The sequence below is a fragment of the Engraulis encrasicolus genome, chromosome 9, assembly GCF_034702125.1.
Source record: "Engraulis encrasicolus isolate BLACKSEA-1 chromosome 9, IST_EnEncr_1.0, whole genome shotgun sequence".
In the NCBI taxonomy this organism is placed as follows: domain Eukaryota; kingdom Metazoa; phylum Chordata; class Actinopteri; order Clupeiformes; family Engraulidae; genus Engraulis; species Engraulis encrasicolus.
In genome coordinates, this window is record NC_085865.1 from 16,254,968 (window position 1) to 16,277,846 (window position 22,879).

The 22,879-nt window shown below is 42.5% G+C and overlaps 1 protein-coding gene across 1 annotated transcript in view; it reads left to right on the forward strand.

The window, feature by feature from the left end:
• The first annotated feature begins 9,365 nt into the window (after positions 1-9,365).
• The window catches only part of LOC134456121 (contactin-associated protein-like 2), a 229,035-nt gene continuing 215,521 nt past the window's right edge, over positions 9,366-22,879 (forward strand). The window contains exon 1 of the mRNA XM_063207554.1: positions 9,366-9,810. Within this exon, the coding sequence (XP_063063624.1) occupies positions 9,366-9,810 (445 nt within the window). The remainder of the gene's footprint in view (positions 9,811-22,879) is intronic.

Consider the following 22,879-nt stretch of genomic DNA (forward strand, 5'->3'; position numbering starts at 1 on the left):
AATATATGCAAAAAGAAAAAATACGGAGGGAAAGAAACAGGGATACAAAAAGATACAACCCAAGATTTTTAAAACGGAAGACGGCAAAGTCATAGTGGAGGACGAGCTTTTAAACTTCCTTGCTGTGAAAATCAAGACTTTAAGCCAGGACGAAATTGTGTTGCTGGCTACAAACACGTTTGACTCGGAGGCGATCGAAGCCTCCAAGAAAGTTCTGTTCGAAGTGTGTCCGGGGACTTCACAGCGATGTGTTGCGCACAAAGGACAGAACAGAGACGCAAACAACATAAAACTATGCCTCAAGGTTTTAAACGAACGCGGGGAGGATATCCCCAGATTTGTGTCTTACTATCTGGATGAATTGCCGCCAGTGACATTCTCAAGCCTAGACGTTTCCTACCTGCTTCGGAGAATGGAGCAACTGTGTGCGGAAGTGGTAGCCTTGAAGCACATAACCCAACTCCAGACCGGTGTTTGTGAAGCTACACGAGCTGATACGGTGGATATCAACAGGCGGGTGACAGTACTGGAGTGTCTATCTGCCAACTCGCAAAGTGTTGCTGCGGTGGTTACTCCGAGGCTAACAGACAAGGCCTCTCACGGTGGCCCGGGGAGCATGACGGAACTGCTGCCTGCATCGGGGGTGAGAGATGGCGACATGCTGCATGAGCCGGGAGCCGTGGACCTGAGGGCGTCGGAACACTCAGAGCGCGAGATGGAGCTGTCAACGTCGACTTCGGGGGTGAGAAGTGGCGGTGTGCTGCGTGATGAGGACCAACACCGAGGCGTCGTTGAATCCGCGGGCCTGAACCCGACAAGAGACGCAGCGCGTAATGCCGCGCAGGTGGATAGTGGAGATGGGTCCCCTGTTGTGGATATAGCTGTGAGGAGACATGCGACCGGGACAGTGGCCTCAAGTGGATCTCCACGATGGAGTACCATCGTTAAAAATGGTAAGCCGGCCTCGGGCCGGCAAAAAGCAAAGGCTGGTATCTCTACAGCGCCGGGTGGGCACACTTCCACTACCGTGCGTAAAAGATCCGGTCCTCCACGGCACTGGAACTGTAAGTACAATTAAAACTGTGAAAACAAAAATAGTGAACGTATTTGCAACAAAATTTTCCCCAGATCTTGATGCAGATACACTTGCTGATTATCTTCAAAGTAAACTTAACAGAATCGTCACCTGTCAGAAAATAGACAATGCACGTAGCAGGGTTGGCTCCTTTAAAGTTTCGGCTGAATGCATGAATGTTGCCGAAATGTATAACCCTGAACTATGGCCTGAAGGAGCTTTAATACGGCGTTTTTATGAGCCACGAAATTTGCCTGCTGCGGTGCCGGGGATTGACACCTAGTCGCCATGGAAACGACACTTCGGGTAATATCTTACAACTGTCGTGGCCTACGGCTGGGGCAGAGTGTTGGAGATAAAGCTCAGCGTTCTGTCGTGGATGGTCTGCTGGCGGAATGTGACATTCTATGTTTGCAAGAGACTTTCACTGCTAAACAAGATCTGGATAAACTGAACACTCTGAATACTAACTTTCTTGGAGTCGGAGAGTCAACTACTGATCTCAGCAAAGCCATTGTCAGAGGCAGAATCTCAGGGGGGGTAGCTGTTCTCTGGGACAAAAAGCTGGATGCTGTGATAAAACCACTTAGGCTTGATGTTGACTGGTGTATTGGGTTACAGTACACTCACAAATGTAACAATTTTATTGTTTTAAATGTGTACACTCCATATGAGTCCAGTGACAATGAGGTTGAATATCTCAACAGGCTGGCTTTCATTAATGCTTTTATTCAAGATAACAGTAGTTATAGTGTGTATGTTGTTGGGGATATGAACTCGGATATCACTGATGCCAGCTCCCCATTTGCTCATCATCTGATCCGCTTCTGTGAGGATAACAACTTCACTCTGTCAAGTAAATTATTGCTACCTGCTGACACTTACACATACATTAGCGAAGCATGGCACAGTACGTCATGGCTTGACCATTGCAGTACCATTGCAGTACCATTCAGTACAGCTGAAGGTCACGCTGCCATTGAGAAAATGGAAATTAAATATGGGGTAGCACTAACAGACCACATACCCTTGGCTTTTTCTATTAATGTTGCAGAATTGCCATCTATAAGTAACAACATTAAGGATGTTAGTGGTAATGTATCCTCAAAAATAGACTGGTCAACTCTCACAGATGACGATTTGGTAACATATCACACAAATGCAGACCTATATTTAAATAATATTCACCTCCCTAAGGAAGCCATTTTGTGTAAAGATGTTCACTGTCAAAATGCTGAACACAAGTCTGACCTATGTGCCATGTATGATGCTGTAGTGGCTGCCCTGTATGAGGCTGGAAAACCACTTGCTAAAAGGAAGAGCGCCAGGGCAAATAAGGCAAGACCTGGATGGCTTCAACATGTGGCCCCATATCAGGCTGAAGCCCGAGAAATGTATAAGCTCTGGGTCCTGGCTGGGAGACCCAGGCAGGGCCCAGAGCTCGAATGTAAAAAGCTGGCAAATGCCAGATATAAATATGCTATTAGATTTATTTCTAGAAATGAGCAAGCCATGAGGGCTGACTCTATGGCTCGTAAAATGATGAGTAACAATATGGCTGACTTTTGGAAAGAGGTGCGATCCCTTAACACCTGTAAATCTTCCCTTCCTAGTTCTGTTGAAGGTGTCTCTGGTGAAGATAACATAGCTGAACTTTGGAGAAAACATTTTAGTTCTCTTTTTAACTGTTTACAATACGAACCATATGTGGTGGATACTGTGACCCATGATGAATAATAATAATAACAATTCTGACACACGAGGTGCATGAGGCTATACAGAAATTACCCAACAGTAAAGCATGTGGCATGGACTTCATTAGCGCGGAACATCTGAAACATGCTAGTCAGATGCTCTCCATTCTACTTGCACTCAACTTTACAGGACTGATGATTCATGGTATATTGCCAGAATCTATGCTATCTATACTGCTTGTACCTGTCATCAAGGATAAAACTGGAAAGGTTGGCTGCCTGGACAATTACCGACCTATTGCGCTGGCCAGTATATTGTCCAAGGTGATGGAAAGAATCCTCCTTGACAGAGTGAATGTTTATATTTCTTCCCTTGACAATCAGTTTGGGTTTAAGCCAAAGCATGGCACAGATATGTGTATATATGCCCTAAAAGAGATAGTGAACTTGTATAAATCTAAAAATTCAACTGTTTTAATGTGTTTTATTGATGCTTCCAGAGCATTTGATCGTGTGAATCACAAGAAGCTATTTATCAAATTAAAGCAAGGCGGGGTGCCTGGATATATTGTAAGGGTACTTGCCTATTGGTATGCACACCAGAATATGCGCATTAAATGGGGGGGAAGTATATCTGACCCTTTCAGTGTGTCCAATGGAGTTAGGCAAGGTGGCATTTTGTCCCCTGTTTTATTTAATTTGTATATGGATGAACTGTCTAGACAATTGAATGGCTGCAACACAGGGTGTATGATTGGTGGTGTACTAGTCAATCATCTTATGTATGCAGATGACCTTGTGACCTTTAGTCCAAGTAGTGCGGGGCTGCAACAGCTTCTTAATGTATGCTCTGAATATGGCGTGCAATTTGACATAAAGTATAATTCCAGTAAAAGTGCTGTTTTAATATGTAGAACTAAACAGGATAAAGGCCTTAAATTTCCTGTGTTCAGACTGTCAAATAACCCTCTTGATGTCTGCAAAAAGATAAAATATCTTGGTCACTGTATTACAGAGGATATGTATGATGATGATGACATGTATAGGCAGTGTTGTAAGCTATATGCGCAGGCAAACACTATAGCCCGTAAATTTACATTTTGCTCCACACAAGTGAAAGTGGCCCTGTTTAAGGCGTATTGCACACCTCTTTACACTGCACACCTCTGGTCTTTATACAAGAAGTCCAGCATGCAGAAGCTACAAGTTGCATACAATGATGCATTGAGAATCTTACTTACGGTTCCCAGAGGAGGGAGTGCTAGCCTGATGTTTGTCTGCGCAGGAGTAAGCACACTGCATGCACTTTTGAGGAACTTGATGCATAAGTTTACACAGCGCCTGGATGTTTCTACCAATAGTATAATGGTGGCACTTTGTAATCCATCTGTGAGTAGTGCAAGGTATACATCCAGGATGAGAGCTCACTGGACACAATGTTTGTATAGATTTTAGTCATCTTATTCTGTGCCTTTTTGTGTTGTGATGTCTAATCTGTGTGGTTTGTCATGATGTGTATAACCTATGTTTTGTGTTGATTTGGGCAAGTGCCTGTCAAATAAACTGAAACTGAAACTGAAACTGAAACTAATGCCTTGATGGGCCTACAGAGCTGAAGTAATGTGTCAGCTGATGATGCTGATGGAAGTGATGAGGCTGCTGCTGCTGCTGCTGCTGCTGCTGAGGATGGTGATGATGATGATGATGGTGATGATGATGCTGCTGCTGAGGATGATGATGATGATGATGATGATGATGATGATGATGATGATGATGATGATGATGATGATGGTGATGATGATGATGATGATGATGATGATGATGGTGATGGTGATGATGATGCAGATGTTGCTGCTGCTGCCTGTACATCATCTGTATCTGGATTACTTCAGACCCCCCCCCCCCTCTCTCTCTCTCTCTCTCATTTGTGACCAACAGCCAACTAAAACAACTAAGCAAAGACAGCTTTGATGGAGGGAAAACATTCATTAGAACATTCTAGTGTATCGGTGCAGAGTTTTCGTCAAAGCCGTACAGTATTCCCTTGTGCATTGCCTGTAATGATGTATGAAGAAAAAGACATCAGGGAAACTGGGCAGGCAAATGAATAGCTGTGCTCTTTTGATGACTTACCGTAATTGTTCTCAAATCAGTTTAAATGGAGGGTGGTAGCAGAGTTATCCACAATGGAAAATCAATAACACCTGGCAGATGGTCATGTGTGAACGTGTGATAAATGGCTATGATCTTTAATGGCATTTACATAAATAATATTTTGAACGAAATTCCTCAGTTGCTGTTGAGTATCCTGATGTGTTTCATGATAGCAGCTATATAGCCTTCTCGGCAAACTCTAACACCAGTATCAGCATTCAATCAATTGGAAAACGCTGATTGATCAGACAGCTCCCAGAGTGGTTCATTTGACACTAACTAAAGATGTTCTCTTAAAAATCCTCCTTTGGCTGCATAGGCTACAGTATACACATATAATGTATTTACTTGTCATCTGATGTTATTATGTTTTATTTAAAAAGGAAGCAATATACATTTCATAGTATAAAACTGCAACCTCAAAGTCCTCATTCTGCGATTTATTATTTAATATTTACTGCGTCATAATCATGAAGGCTACCCATGCGTCTCACTTAGTCTTGCGCATGAGGACAAACTTTAAAGCTGGAATAGCAAGTTTTGCATTCAAAATGACATCATACAGGGTAGGTCAACGTTTATAGGGAGAAGCACCAATAGCCTACCAGTGACAGTGCTTCAGATTTCTGAAGGTGTGTCTGTCTGCCTGCCTGAGGACATAATGCCTTTGGCACAGCTGGGGTGGCATGCCATCTTGGGGGGCCACGGCAGGCCAGACAGAGTGACCTGGGTTCAATCCCAGAAAGCAACAGGTGTCCATTTAATAAGAACATCCCAGGGTAGAGATGGGACTGTGCCATAATGCTCATTTGTGCTTTAGTTTGAGACTTTTTTTTGTATAGAGCCTGCAGTGAATCACAGCTAGGAGTGAGTTGGCAAGAAAGTGAGAAAATTAGTAAGTTATAAAGTGAAAATATAAGTGAGATATTTGAATCTGATATTGCATTCAATGGCTGTGATTTAATGGTCAGGATGGCCAGGTCTTTTCTGACCCAACTGCTAAGAAGTAAGGACTTTTCAGGACATGTTACTTCCTGCACCTGTGGAAGTTGCAAACCCTCCCATTATCCAAAACGCTTCTCTGAATAGGGTCTGAATAGCTTATACAGTACATGCCAGTATAGAGTTCCCATTATTATCTCATTGATGGTTATTATGCTTTTGCATAGCCTTTTGGGCGATTACATTTATCAGAGATATTGTTCAGTGATTCAGCGGTTTCTATGCTATGAATCACCGCACCCGGAAGAGAACAGTTTAGCCTTTGGCTATTTAGAAAGGCTCATAGCAGGATGCAGCTCCACTTCAGTCTATCAAACGGCTCTTTTGGCAAGCACAGAGAGCCCAGCACACAGTAGGATCCCATGGGGCTGATGAATGGGCTTGGCCTAGATTCATGATCTGGAGGGACACAATCAAATACTGAATATCTACTCTATGTATAGGCTAACACATACGACACTATAGGTAGCACCCCATCACAACACATTTACACTAATGGTATTATGCTAAAGACATTTTCATAAACTGTGTACAACTTTTAAAATTTGTTTACAAAGGTTTACTTTAATATATGAATGTCTTACTAACAACACTTAGGTTACTGTATATTGTAGCTATGCTTTGACATTGTCTTGTGTGTTTAATAACACTTTTCCTTTCTTTTTTCCCTTCTTCCTTTCCTTCTTCCTTTCTTTCTTTCTTTCTTTCTTTCTTTCTTTCTTTCTTTCTTTCTTTCTTTCTTTCCTGCCTGGCCACCCACCTCTGCTAATGCCCTTGACATTTCTGCCTGAAAGGTGAGTCAATCCTCTATTTTATTCTCTTGTGTTGTGCTCCCAGGCTCTGGTTTTATCCATTGTGACTCTACTGTAGCCTCATATTGCCAATGTCCCCCTTTCACAGTGTTCATTTGTGGTTTGGAGGCGCTCTGCTCTGCGGGGAGCCTTCTGGGTTTGGGGTGTTACTAAAGGGTGTTTGGCAGGAGTAGTCTAAGCTATAATCAACTGGACTACTCTGAGGGATGATGCCACTTTTGGAGTGAATAGGAGAGGAAAAAGACCTTTCAGAATTCAGCAGTCAAGATGGATGAATAGCTTAGATGGACAGGCGGTCAAAGGGGGTGTACATATCTATACAGCACGTTGAATGCTATGATTTGTCACTGATGTTTTAGGAACAAAGTTTGTAACAACACTTTACTTTGCCCTGCAGAATGCTATTAGAAGAAAAGAATGGCTTTCATATACTTTTATTTGATGCCAGTACATCTTTCTCTCACACAAAATAGATCTCTCAAAGGCCTTTGTGGATTGGAGCTTCTGTATAAAATTGGGGACAGCGATGTTCCTGTATATTCATTTTGTGCTGTCAATATGCATGGCGGCTTTGCCAGTCACATATTTCATGTTCTTCCTTTGGTGGAGAGTGAAATCCCACATGCAGCATAGTTTAATGCCCAGAGCCTGTGGTTCTGCTTCACATTATTTGTCTTTTCTTTGTCTCGGTTTCTCCCTCAGTCTCTCTCAGTGCTCACAAAGTAGCTAAAGAATGATCGGTGTCTCCAGGATTTCACTTTCTTTACAGTGAGACTGTAATTCAGTGCATTCCTTTGGGTTTTTTTCTATTGTATTTAAATGAAATGCCCACCAGTGAGGATTACTATCTCGATCAACTCTGAGGCAGCAGCAGCAGCAGGAGCAGAGAGCTGAATGTATTATTATCCTCGATAAGGATGATGTGTCCAGGCCATGCTAAGTGATGAATAATACAGCTGTGGTCCTCAGGGTAGAATGTGGCAAGATGGAATGTTGACGTCAGTATTCCAATCTCACTGTGGAATCCCCTGAGAGTATCATTTTAACAAAATAACTGTGCCATGCTCAATATGTATCGGATTATTCTTTAGGCCTATTCACACTAAAGAATTGCTTACAGCGTACCAGTGGTAATCTGTATCATGACAACTGGGCGCAATAAATCAGATATACAACATGGCAAATATGTTTGAAATTACAATAGAGCAAAGACTAAAATCACAACCATCACAACAATGACACAAAACCTCAAAGCTTGAAATTCCGTGTCCAACAACAAAAGTAACATCCAGATATTACATGAATGTCCTGACAGCTCCAGTGGCTTTTGTCAGATCAAAAGTGAAGACATACAGTATCTTCTCTTGCATTATTTCACATCTTGCATCACGGCAGACTGGCTTGTGACAGAGCAAAGCTCCGCCATTCAAAGTGACTGCAGCGACGATATCTATTAGGGTCATCCGAGTGAGCTCTACTTTTTTGATTGAGCATCTGTCAGATAGCTGTCGGACGGCTCGGAACACCAGACTTGCACGACTCCGGGGACTGAGCCATGTTTAAAAGCCGCACAAAACTTTTCAAAAGAGCCACTGACACGTTTGGTTTATTTTAGGCTGCCTAAGAGCAGGCAGGAGCCGGTGGGGGGTCTAGGTCCCAGAGTTTGGAAGTGATGTATAGAATAAAACAAAACAAACCAAAACAAAAATGTCGATGAAAACAGCACAATGTGATGGATAAGGAACGCATTGAAGCGGCATATGCAACAAAAAGAAAAAAGAAAATGACAGCAAGAACAAAGTTAACAAAGTAAGCAAAGTTAGGGATGAAAACGTGTGCGCGCACACAAACACACACACACACACACACACACACTGTTTACAAGTCACATGCTGTTCAGCTTGTGGTAATGCAAGTCATACAAACTGCATAGTTTCCATCTACTGTAATTTGAACTTGACAAGATGGCTGCCGAGCACACACGCGAGTCGGCAGGTGCTCCGTGTGTGCTGTCTAACACGGCTAAAATCACTCAAAGGTCATCGCTATCCTCCAAGTGGTTTGCTAACACTGTTTTTATATTATGTCTAGTCTTACTAACCACACGGCCACGTCTATCCGTCCTTAAAACTCGCGTGCGAACCTATGGAAGCCAGTTCCTCCTGTACTCTGCCTACCTGAACAATGGGCGAGCCAGGGCTCCATCCACGCGAAACGGACATGTAAAATCAGCCAGTAAAGCTGTGGGAGTGGGACTTTTATACCTGGCTTTCATGGTTTTGTTGGCTGGAGATGTGGAGATCAACCCGGGGCCACAACCCCTGAACAACACACAAACAAACTTTGCTCCGCGGCAGGTGCAACTCCCAGCCCACACACAGTGGCCAACGCAGCAACAGCAACCGGCATGGCCAGCTACCACTCCGGCAGCTGGTGCGCTAACGCTGGCGGCGTACTCTATCTTGCTGACCCAGGGAGCCGGGCATATGGCATACCCAACTCTGCTAAGGGAGCCTGGATTCCAGAGCTGGGGCTCCACTGGCTACCTGGCCTATGCGACTGTGCCCCGTCCAGTGGCTGATGTCAAATGCAGCTGTACCACCTTGGCCGGCTATGCAAGATTGGAGGATGTCGGGGGAACCAGTGGTCGAACATCAGGAGTTGCCGTTTCGCACCAGCTTCGTGACAGGAGGGCGGCGCCTGGCAACCATCGAAGGAGCCGACGGAGCGGCCTTGGCTTCGCCTGGGGGTCTGTTGGGGCGATTGGATGAACAACGGCATCCGCCGCAGCGCATCAACGCTGCGCTGGGAGGGCGCCAGACTACCACGGAAGCACTCGCCTCCAGCACCATCGGAGCGGCCTTGGCGCCTGGCGGTGGTAGGATGGTGCGTCCCATGCGGAGGGTAATATCGCCAATCGGTTCTCCTGCCTCGGTGTTGGCCGTATGCAACAGCTCAAGGGAGGCGCAGAGGATTCCAGTCAGCCCCGGCCTGACTGGCGGTCCAACCAACGGAACATTGACGTTGCAACAGGACGCTCTCTCACCACCTCCAGTGTCTAATGTAACGGCACGTAGGACTCGAAACCCAGTGTTGCGTAAATATAAAAAGTTTAAACTTTTTAGGACTCTAAACCAGGCGAGGACTATATGGGATCCAGTTTTTAAAAAGGGGGGGTTATTTGGTGGGTTTTTAAATGTTCGAAGCCTGGTCCCTAAGAGGGAACAAATCGAACACTTATTGTGTAATTCTAATGTTGATTTCATGGGGTTAACGGAAACATGGCTCACTGGCTCCTCACCAGAAGCAGCGGTCTCATTACCTGAGTATATTACTTTTAGAAAAGACAGGGGGCAGGGGAGGGGAGGGGGAGTCCTCATGTATGTTAAAAATAATCTCAAGTGTAATGAGAGAAATTTTCCTAGTGGTATTTCACTTGAATGTATTGGAGTGGACATACACCTCTCTCGGGAGATGTCATTAACTGTAATCTGCGTCTATCGCAAACCCACAGCTGGTCCTGAATTTTATGATCAACTGAAAACAGTCCTTGCGTCATGTAATCATAAACGGGAGCTTCTCCTCTTTGGCGATTTTAATGTCAACTGGGAAAACAAACACGGCAGGAAAAAACTTAAAGATGTAACTAATTATTTTAATCTCACGCAGCTGATAAAAAAACTCCACTAGGATTACATGCAACACACAGTCTACAATTGATCTTCTGTTTACCAATAAACCGGAGAGAATCTCCAATACCCATAATCTATTAACAGGTCTCTCTGACCACAACTCCATATTTTTTACCAGGAAGCTTAAACGAGCAGAAAAACTTCAGTCTCAGAACAAAAAAAGGCCTGCAAATATGTTCATTCCCACTAATCAAAATGAAAATGTGGACAATGTGTTGCAAAATGTGGATTGGAATGTTCTCCTGGCCTGTAAAGACGCGAACACTGGCGGTGATTTATTCCTCTCAAAGATAAAAGAAGTAGTGCTCTCTTTTTCCAGGAGGGGGCGCAATGCAAAGAGGAATCCCAACTCTGTGCCCTGGTTTAATTCTGAATGTTCACAGTTAATAAGACAAAGGGACCTTCTCCTTAAAAAGTCAATTAAATCTGGGCTTAACACAGATAGGATGAATTTCACTAGGGCCAGAAATAAAGTAACATTAGAGTTACGAAAAGCCAAGGCAAATTTTTTTATTCAAATAATAGACAATGCCAAAGGAGATGGGAAGAAAATATGGCAAAACATTAACAAATTGACAGGGAAATGTCCTAAACAGGAAATAAAAGGACTACAATTAAAAATTAATAATCAACTAGAAAGTGATCCTGCTGTCCTGTGTCAAGAGCTTAACTCTTTTTTTATTGAATCTATACATGATTTGGTCAAGCAGTTCACAATCACTGAGGGCTCTGATTTGTTGGGTGATCACATTGACAATGACAATCATTTTAACATCCAGAAAATCACAGAACAGGATACCATCAAGATCATAGCAGCCTTGAACAATTCTAAAGCCAGGGATGTTCATGGTCTTGATACTAACTTTCTGAAACTTCACAAAGAGGCACTTGCACCCCCACTCACACACATTATTAACTTATCTATAGAAACTTCCACTGTCCCTAAGGCATGGAAACTGGCTACTGTCACCCCTGTATTTAAAGCAGGCGACAAAACTGACATGAACAACTATAGACCAATCAGCATATTACCTGTCATTTCAAAAATCATTGAAAAATGGGTCTCTAAACAAATCATCGCTTTTCTCAGTAATAGTCAAACACCCCTGCATCCAATGCAGTTTGGGTTTCGCCCTAACCATTCTACTGACACTGCACTGGCCATGTTTATGGAAATGAACAAATGCCATCTAGATAAAAATGGTTGTGTTGGTGCCGTGTTCTTGGACTTAAAACGAGCATTTGATATGGTCAATCACAATGTTTTATTATCAAAATTAATTCATTTTAATTTCTCTGCTAAAGCTAGATCATGGTTCCATTCATACTTAGCAAATAGAGAACAATGTACCATGGTCGAAGGTTCAAGGTCCACCTTCATCAACTGCCCAGTAGGGGTCCCCCAAGGGTCCATTTTGGGGCCTCTTTTATTTTCTCTCTATATTAATGACTTACCTGAGCATTGTCCACATGTTAATATTCAGCTCTATGCTGATGACACAGTCATCTTCACCCAAGCTAAAACCCCTGTTGAAGCAGCAAGTGTACTCTCTACAGCTCTTACACACATACGAACATGGCTAGAGAAATCATGCCTTATTCTGAATGCAAAGAAAACGGTTTGTTTGTATTTTTCTAAGCAACCTTCCCCTGGACTGTGTCAGCCTGGGGTTACTCTTGGTAGTGAACAGCTAGAAGTAGTCACAGATTTTAAATATCTAGGAGTCATTCTAGACTCCAATCTTTCTTTTAAAAAACATATAAAAATGATAACAAAAAAAATAAAATTTAATCTCTACAACTTCAGGCACATAAGAGGTGCTATGTCAAATAGTGCTGCTCTGACATACTTGCATGCAATGATATTTTCTCACCTAAGCTATTGCATTACTAGCTGGACCATGGTGGGATCCACTACTCTCAAACCAGTGGAGAGTTTATTTAAAAAAACACTTAAAATTTTAGATAAAAAACCTCTTTCATACCATCATTGTAACATTTTAGATAAGTACAACCTATTGAGTTTTGACAATTTCTGTAAATTCTCCTATAGCTGTCTTCTTTATAAGACTTTGCATGGCCTGGCGCCACCTTGTTTACAGGATTTTATAAAATATCGTCAAACACGAGTAACTCGAGCAGTGGTCAATAAAGATGTAGAGATTCCTTTCAGGAAAACCTCTTTCAGTCAAAATGCATTATCTACTAAAGGCGGCATATTATGGAACTCTATTCCTCTGCATATAAGGGAATGTCCCTCTTTAGCCACCTTTAAGATGGAGTATAAAAAGTGGCTTCGAGCCCAACAAACATGTTCACACTGATGGTCTGAGCCTCTACACAGCGTACACGCACACACGCACACACACACTCACATAACACATGGCCCTATTTTTTGGGACCTTTTTCTTTTCTCTTTTCCTTTTATTTACATGAATGCCTTTTGCTTCTGTAGTGGGTTTTATTTCTTTTGTCACTAACAGTCTGTTTTATCTTAAAGTCTATTGCTTGTAAACATCTAGCCTGCCTATTGGACACCAGATGGAAATTAGCCCTTGGGCTACAATCTGGCATGTTTACATATATGTACATGTATGTATATGTTCATTAATGTGCAATGTCCTGAACAAATAAAGTAAAGTAAAGTAAAGTAAAGTAAATCTCTTTCTAAAGCAAAAATGTAATTTGGTCACAGCACACGTATACAGATTATGAAGTAATGAGGCACATGTGGTGTCAGTAGGGAAGTTCCTGTTCAGTTCACATGAAATTGACAGCTGGTGCTGTATAAGATCAGGTGCTGGTGGCCTACAAAATACCTTCTCCTCTCTCTCTCGCTCTCTCTCTCTCTCTCTCTCTCTCTCTCTCTCTCTCTTTCTCTCTCTCTCTCTCTTTCTCTCTCTCTCTCTCCTCTCTTTCTCTCTCTCTCTCTCTCTCTCTCTCTCTCTCTCTCTCTCTCTCTCTCTCTCTCTCTTTTCTCTCTCTCACTCACACACACACACACGCACGCACGCACGCACGCACGCACGCACGCACACACACACACACACACACACACACACACACACACACACACACACACACACACACACACAATCATTTCCCCTCCCTTGCCCTCCAAAGTGCTCTCATTGCCTCTACTTTACATTTTTTGGAGTGCATCTATCTGTGTCTTCCTGACAGCGTTGAGTTCCAAAGTGCAGATGAAAACTTGGAGGTATGACTCTTGCTCGACTTGCTGAAGCGTGACTTGTATGACAAGGAGAGTGATGTTAGGTTTTGATTTGACTTTTTTGAGTTGTTGGAAAATGTTGAATGAAATGTTATCTACATGAACCAATGAAAACACATCACCGCAGGGGCATGGACAGAACACCACAGAGCACTGGTTATCATTCATTTCAAGCTTACATAGAGTGATAGCCATTTTTACAGGGACTTTCAGTGATATTGGGGAAGGAATTGCGTATCTCAAAACACTTTAAAAAGTGTTTTTAAACCAATGGCTTGTAAAGTAGCCTACTGTTTTAAACACTACTTTGTGTTTTAAACCAATAGCTTGCAATGTAGTCTGGGCCGTCTGTGTAGGCCCTGCTGGTGCATTTTTTTCTGTCTTTTTTCTCTGGGGAATAACCCATCAAAGGGGTGTGTGGAGAGATGTTTCAGTGGTAATTGTATTGTCAGGGATTGTGGCTGAACTCAGTGTAGCTATCCCAGCGTTAGAGGAGCGGGGAGGTAATGTGCGGTCAGAGATAAGTGTTTCCGTATCCGCACTGATGGGAATTCCTGGAAAATGGCTGTCTGATTGCCATTTAGTCTTTAGACGTATTTTTCACCGGCATAATGTTTCATTTTCTCTGATTAGCATTTAAATTTGTTTTGTTAACAACATGGTTAGTGGTTTACTTTTCTTCTTCTTCTTTTCCATTTTCTTCAAGTCTGAAGGTTTCATAAATTTTAATATAGGCCCACATTTTGCCTGTAAAACATCTTCATTATCTAGCCTACCTGTACTGCCAAGTGGATGCATTCAGACAGAGAGACATGAATTGGCATTTTCCCTCCATGGCCTCACAGGATTAGTGGGTGGGGCTGTACAATGTGTCAACAGACAGCCGCCTGTGATCGTTTGCAGTTTAGCAAATTAGCCACATCTCTGTGGGTTTCTCTACACGCTGATGGCTCGCCTGCCAGCACAGCTCAGCTCCTGGACTCAATTATACACACACAGAGAAACATTTTAGGAGGTCGGTTTTAGTCCTGAGAACTTGGGGAGGAGAAGTATGAATAAAAATGATCAATGCAAAACACTACTGACAACTGACTGTTATGTTTGCGCTCGTGTGTGCGTACTTGCGTGCGTGCATGCGTGCGTGCGTGTGTTCAGATTGGATTCAATAAAACAAGCAAATCTCAGAGTGTTTGGGCTGTTTACAAGCAGTGTACAGTATTAATAGGTTGATCCGGGTCGGGCTGAGCCTGTTTGCTATGGAGGTAGTATAAGGACTGGAGAGAGTGAATAAGTCCCGACTCAAGTCATTTTAATGAGAAATGCTAGGCTAGTGAATTCAGCCAAAATTGAACGAATTTTTCAGCTTCAAAGATGGAGTCGTTTCCGCTGACAGTTTACTCAGCCAATTACGCGCCACGTTAATGACTGACTTACAATTGACCAGAAAGATATATGGAAGACGGGCATTGGATGCATGGAGGTGCCCAACCACACACACACCTGTATAGGTGTGCCCAACACTAAACTCGCGCACCCACCAATCGCATCCACCCTCTTTGAGCGAAGTGGCGTCAGAAATGAGGAAATTTGTGAGAATTGTGACGAGGAAGTGCCTTGCTAATCGGCGAAGCTAATCAGCCAAATCCTGACCCCCTGGTTTGCCCTAGTTTGGCTTTTATTTGTTGTCAGGTAGGAAAGCATGTTCCAGTAAAGGAGCTGTTTAATTCTGAAAACATAAAGAAAATGAATCAGAGCTAACGATAGCAAGTCTTGTGTGTGTGTGTGTTTTCCAAAACGGCTGTTGATGCTGTACATTCTGTCACCTGAAGTCAAAACAATAGCCAAACCATAAAGAATGTGGCATGAGACAAAATAATTCTAGAAAAACATTGTTTTTCCACCACATTCATTGCAAATTGCAAAACATCAAAGCTACTCTATAGCTCTATTACAAAGGTTTAATTCATTATATATTCAATATTATATCAACAATGTCAGAAAATGAATAAATACACACAAAAAATAAGGACATTTTGTTATTATAAAACTAAGACCAATTTGCTGTCCATGTCTGGGGCCATTCAGCTAGAGGCTCCGAGTTACATACACTCTCAAAGGCATCATTGAACCAGACCATTTCAGCAAAACAATATTTAACATTTTATAGAGCTCCAGTACACCAGAGACAACAACCAGGGTGTGTACAGTTCTATTAAAGAGTGAAATGAAATTCCACAGTGCACAGCAAACAACAAAATGGCTTTTCTCCCACCAACACAATTATGCCAGGGTTGGAAGTTATATTGACTGACTATTAATGATGGTGATGATGATGATGATGATGATGACTTATGATGATGACTTGTGAGGTGACATGACCTATGACATGGGCTACGAATCTCAGTCACCTACTGTGTCCTGCTAATTGATTTGAATAGGGGTGGAAACACAATTCCTACAAGTTGTGTATACCAGGTAATTATCGGTAATCTTTGTGAGGAGGAGACAGTAGTCAATATAAATTATGTCTGGGTTAGGAAGGTTAATTGATAGACTGTCGATGGAGGTGACACTTGAGGTGACATGGCTTATGACATCCTTGTAGCTCGAGTCCAGCTGACCTACTGTGTCCTGCTATGGGGTGGGATTGGCATGGCAACACCGTTCCTACTCTGCAAAGTTGTGCAACCAGTCAGTAAAGAATCTATGCTATTAGAAAAGTGGATTTCACACAATGAGGAGCTCGAGGCTTTGTTTCTGACCTATAACATTTATAGACCGAGAAGACATTGAAAGAATAAACATACCTGACTACTCAGAAGATTATTCAGCTGACTAGACTATATATGCATGTAAACAAGAGATCTATTGTGCAGACGTCCAATTAGGCATGCGGTATCAAAGTCTTTTCCATCACATGACAGTCAATCTGTTGCAAAACAGTATGGGATGAAATATTTACCTTTCCTTTGATGCCAAGGAAGCAGCAGACACAGCCGAGCACAACATGCATCTGTCTGGTTTTCAAACATCATGCAGCGAATGTGCTTTTCTAGTATGTATCAAAGAACAAAATGCAATGTGAGTGTTATGACTTCTTTAGATTCTCTGTACTCCTGTCTAAAGTCTAGCCAGTGTGTTTTCATGGTCCTTCCTATGCATGGAATTGATCCATTCCACTAAAAATTAAACTTTGCAGAGAAACAGATTGCTGTAAATGACTCTGACTTCCACAAGGTCATGCCTTTTCATCCAAGGAAGTCAAAAGGGTTCACCATCAAAAGAAGTTTTTCATGGACAAGATTTCATTTCATCAACTTTTGACTGTAGTGTAGCTCATTCTTTTCTTTTAAGTTATTTGTAGTGGGTCTATACTGTGTCACTATGTTAGTTCGTACATCCACTGGAAACTGTAGGTCTTTTATGTTACATTTTACTTTTGCTTCTTCTTTCTTTGCCATCTCCTCCAAATCATTTTGTACACACTGTCAACCCTCAGAGCATTTTGTGAATGCTAAAGGAATTCTATGCAGATGACCCTCAATCGGCCATGAAATCCCTCCTTGAAATATTGAAATTGAAGTCGAAGAGCAGGCATCTCAGGTATTGCAGTTCTTCACCTTGATACTACGCTCAGACGTCAGGCTTCAACTGTTTCACTCTCTCTTCTTTGCCTCCTCTTCACCTCCACATCTCCTCTCTCTTCTTCCTCCTCTTTCTCTCCTTCCGCGTCTCGGTACTGTCAGGGTGACAGACGGAGCTGCCAGACGTTCCCGCTAGCCTGCATACAGCTCCTGATGTTTGGCTGTCAGGCTTTGGGAATAAGGGGTTATCGGAGCAACTTCCAGAAGTTTTGGATGAGAGCAGGAAACTGATCAGGCAGCCTGTGCGTGTGTGTGCATGCATGCGTGTGTGTCTGTGTGTGTGCATGTGTGTGGTGCGGGGATATTGTGTAGTTCTTGAAAGCTTGAAAATACTCAAAAAGTTCAGGTTCTGTTAATGGTAAATACTTGCTGATATAGCAAGGGTTTTCTGTGTTAATTTTTTAATTTCAGCTTTTGGGGTAGGAAACGTGACTTCTGAATTGAACATGTCTGTCAGGTACTAGTGAGCTATCCCTCAAAGCACACATACCCAGATCAGTCTGCCATTTATCCAGTGTTTGGGCAGCATTTGGGGGTTAAGGTTCCTTGCTTGAGGGCACTTTTTGCCTGTGGCATGTGTGGATATTGGCAGAGCAATCTTTGTTCTTGTCAGGGTATCAGATCACTGGGTCCAACTCCCAACCCTTTTGCCAGATGCCCACAGCAGGCCCCCTCAAATAGCATGGCAGCACTTCTTGTTTTCCCTTTCCCCCCTCAAATCGGTTATTCTTCTCAAATTGCTTCTTGAGCTTCAGGAACTTGTGCAGGTGGCACAGGCACAGCAGATGATGTAGCCTACGTCTTGTGTTTTTTACCATCATTTTTCTGTCTCATAACTGCTAATGTTTTCATGTTTAACAGAATAAAAGAAGGTTATAGCTAGGGAGATAGGTGATCCGATACTTCAGTTTGTGATACAAGCGTCAGAATCGGTACAGATACTCCTTAGACATTACTATTTTCAAAAAGTACGCGCGCCACTTCAAATTCAAGATGGTTGCCCATTTTCCAATATGGCCGCCATACAGATATAAATTGGCAACGGAAATAATTTGTGATACAAACACCAAACTTGGCACTGATACTCCTTAGATGTATCTCTTTTGATAAAGCATGCAGGTGACTTTTCCAAGATGATTCATTTTGCAAGATGGCCATCGTTCAGATGTGTCACAGGAAAATAAAATAATTGTTCAAATATTGATACAAGCACCAACATTGGTACAAATACTCCTTAGACTTAACTAATTTGAAAGAGCATGCCTGTCACTTGATGGCTGCCAGAAAGTCCTGTGGGAATACTGCAGGAGATACTACTTTGTAGAGCAATTGTTCAAATAGTGATGTGAGCACCAAACGTGTTACAAATACTCTTCAGACACAACTCTGTTGTTAAGGTGTATGGACCATTTGAAATTCAAGATGGCCACCCATTCACCTACTGCAGAAGTTCCATAACTGAAAAACGTTTAAATTGTGATAGAAGCACCAAACTCGGCACAAATACTCCTTAGACATTATCCTTTTTGAAAGAAAAAAAAATAGCCTACTTTAAACATGACAAGGCCATGTATAATCCAAGATGGCTACCATTGCTTCTTATTAATGGAAGCATTTTCATAGTTTCTGATTTGAGGAGATTTGAGAGATTACCATAATCCCTTTGATGAATTTAGATTATCTTGTTGTCTAAAAGTATAGGAATTTTAAAATGTCCCAATACTCACACTGGCAGCTATAGCCATCTGCAGGTCAGAAGATCAGATCATACCTTTCATGGTATTATGAATGACATCCATATTTTGTTAGCTGTTGGGAAATGTGCAATGGGTGGAAGGGCTGTCCAGAAAATTGTGGCGGCCATGTTGGAAAATGAGCAGCCATCTTGTATTTCAATTGACCGACATCTTTTTGTCATGTCATGGAGTATTTGTACCAAGTTTGATACTTGTATCACTATTTTATCAAATGTTTCAGTCACCTTACACATATGTATGGTGGCCACCTAGGAAAATGGGTGGCCATCTTGGATTTCAAGTGGCCTGCATGCCTTTTCAACAGATGTGTGTCTAAGGAGTATCTATGACGATTTGGGTGCTTGTATGACCATTTGAACAGTTGTTTCAGTTGCTAATTAATATCTGTATGGCAGCCATCTTGGAAAATGGGCAGCCATCTTGAATTTGATGTGGCCTGCGTACTTTTTGAAAATAGTAATGTCCAAGGAGTACCTGTACCGATTTTGGCGCTTGTATCACAAACTGAAGTATCGGGTCTTAAAAAGGGTCTAAAGGCGGATTCATACTTGGCGTGACTGGCGCTAACCTCCTTCATTCCTCACTCGCGACGATGGCGCGCGCCGTCACGTGACCCAAAATGACGTCACACGCCCCTGTCGCGGCTGGCGCGGCGCGAGTTCGTGCACCCCACATTTTTTGTTGCCGTGCGCCACCAGCGACCATGCAGGTAGGCAGGAGTTGCGAAGAGAGGCTACAGCTACTATGGATCCTGCATCATTTTGAGGATAATAAAATGTCCTTGAGAGTTATTTTATCTTCTCCCTTAAATGTTGTTCAGTGAAACAATTGTTTACTTTGTTCAGAAGCACGTTGTGTTCGGCGATCTAATTATAAATTCTGCAACCAGAACAATGCTCTCACATGGCCTTGGAATGATCTGGTAATGTAGGCTACAACAAAAATATAGGCCTATGTTTCATTGTGGTAAGTCACAAGTCAGACGTTCAGTAGCATTACAGCAGTCGTGTTTGGCTTTCTATTTTTATAGCCTACATCTGTAGAACTCCAGCTGCGAGTTTCTGCCATTTCTGCGACAGAATCTGCTGTTTCCCTCATGAACAGCAGAGGGCACACTTCCGAAAATGCAAGCAAAAGCCTGTAAATGGCAGTTTTGACTATGAATGGTCTGCCACATTTTAATGGTTCTCACGCCAAATGCGCCAAAGTGCGCATGTGAAGTATGCATAGCCCTTAAGCCTCCTAGCTATTAACACCACAAACTGAAAAGCAGTAGGGGGCAATTCAATGTTCTGTCTTTGCTTGCTTTATTTGGAAGGCTATAAAAAACAATCTGCATAGCAGTTGATGGCACCACCGCTTCTATGAGGGCGACTTGAATGCACGGTGCACAGAAAGAAACATGTTTTGAACCCACGCACCATGGCAAAGTAATAGTCACTAGTTCTTGCCCTGCACACAGAAATTGACATCTAAGGGTCTATGGCTAAGGGGGCCATCATCTGAGGCTGGCACTCTATCTGGCAAGGGAATTCTTATATGGAAATCAGTCCACAACAGCATATGGAAAGTCACCAGCTCTGGTCTAACTCCACACCCTTTAGTCTTACAGTAAACACATCACAAAGGGAAATTACGAGAGAGAGAGAGAGAGAGAGAGAGAGAGAGAGAGAGAGAGAGAGAGAGAGAGAGAGAGAGAGAGAACAGACAAGTGCCTTTCCATTTAATTTGTCTCTTCCACATGACAACAATAGACACTCTGAACATATAATAATATGCCATACTCATTAGGATTAATATATTCCTGCATTGTCTCTTTCTAATGTTAAAGCCCTAGCCTGATGACGCACAAATTGTGATAAGCTCACATTCCTGTCCTGCTCCTCTGTTCGCAAACTCAGTTCTAAGTTTAGTTCTAAGTTAGAGGTGCCTATAAAGATGGTCTTCTTTTCTGCACACACAGACAGTTGCAGCGTCTTTGTGAAGACTGACAATGGCTATTTGCATAGTGCAGTGAAGGCCACCTAGCACAATAAAACCTTTCTCTACCACCTCTCCATTTTCCATCCACTGTGTTCTTTTTTTAAAGATTTTTTTTTGGTGGTAGTGAATGGGGAGAGAGATGGGTGGGGGACAGCAAAGGACCCGGGCTGGGAATCGAACCCGGGTCAGCCGCATGGCAGGCGAGTGCCCTATCGGATGGCCACGGCAGGGCCTCATCCACTGTGTTCATGACAGTACCAAGACCTTTGTGGTGTAATTTATTAATCACACATGTACAACCTGCTAGACGAGAATTTTACACTATTCGTCTCTGTTCTTTTCCCATCGCATATGAAAGACTGGTGCATTAATATAAAATATATTGAGTTTTTGGTTTGCTGAAGTTAGGGTTATCCTTTTAGATGATGAAATACTGCAATATTCACCCTCAGGCATGAGCAAATAATGTCAATGTATCACCTTATTATTTTGTTTCATGAAACAAAGACCCTGTTGCACTGATCTTCATTATACATCATAAAAGTTTAAGTTATTGTATGTGAGAGATGGTTAGTGTGAACCCATACATTTTCACTGAACTGCGGTTAACAATTCCGGAAAATGGAAATAAAGCATGGCTTTTGGCATTGGCATTACACATGTCATTGCAGTGTATTTTGTGAAACATTTCAACAGACATTAGGGCAGCTTTTCTAGTTAATCGTCAGTGATGAGAGTTTTTGTCATTGTTATCGAGTCAGAGAGTCAGAGTTTATTGTTGTTGAAATTGTTAACAACATTCAGACCGTACACAGACTGCAGTTCCTGTTATTGGGTTACATACTAATGGCCAGTTCACCATGGGGGTTTGTTTTTTCCCAACCCAGCTGTGTTGTTTTATAATTGGCCTATTTGTTTTTGTACAGCTATATCTGACTGTAACTGTGACAAATATATGGCACTGAACGATACAATTTCCGAGCTTGGCAAGGCCAGTTAGAAAGCTGAGGGCATCTTGTTTTCTAGGTTTTTTTTTTCTAGTCTACGTATTGGAAGGCCGCTGCTGCAGTAGCATCCATTAAATCCTAGATGTGATGGGAGACCATTCTGTGCTCTGGGCTTATCAGTTAGTCACTGTGTGGCATATCAAACAGAGCTGTTATCTCGGACAAATGGCAATTAGTGGGGCCCTTTGCCAGGGCATCCCAGCCCACAGATCTGGCCACTGACCTGGGAAATATTCTGGAACCTTATTTGAACTTCTGAGAATGAGAACAGAAAGAGAGGCCTGGGCTTCTGCTTACACTTCAAAAGCAGACCCAGTTGCATTGATGTGCTATCCTGTGTTCGTATGTTTGGCCCACTGAATGAAAAAAAAAAATTGGAAGCTCTCTTCGTCCTCACAAATACAATACATACACTACACATATACACAGTCACACACATGCACACACTGTGGCACACTAAGTAGATTTGCAGGCAAGTTTACTGCTTGCAAGTCTCTCTCTCTCTCTCTCTCTCTCTCTCTCTCTCTCTCTCTCTCTCTCTCTCTCTCTCTCTATTTCACTCACTCACTCACTCACTCACTCACTCACTCACTCACTCACTCACTCACTCACTCACTCACTCACACACACACACACACACACACACACACACACAAACACACGGAGGAAAAATAACCAAAACAAACAAGATGATAAGTTTTAGCAAGGAGGAGACAATGGAAATACGAGAGAAATAATTACCTGCTACTTTTTTGTCCTCTCGAGAAAACAGCCTGGAGCTTTTTCAGAAACTGCAGTCAGTCAATCATTTTAACCTCCTGTGAACA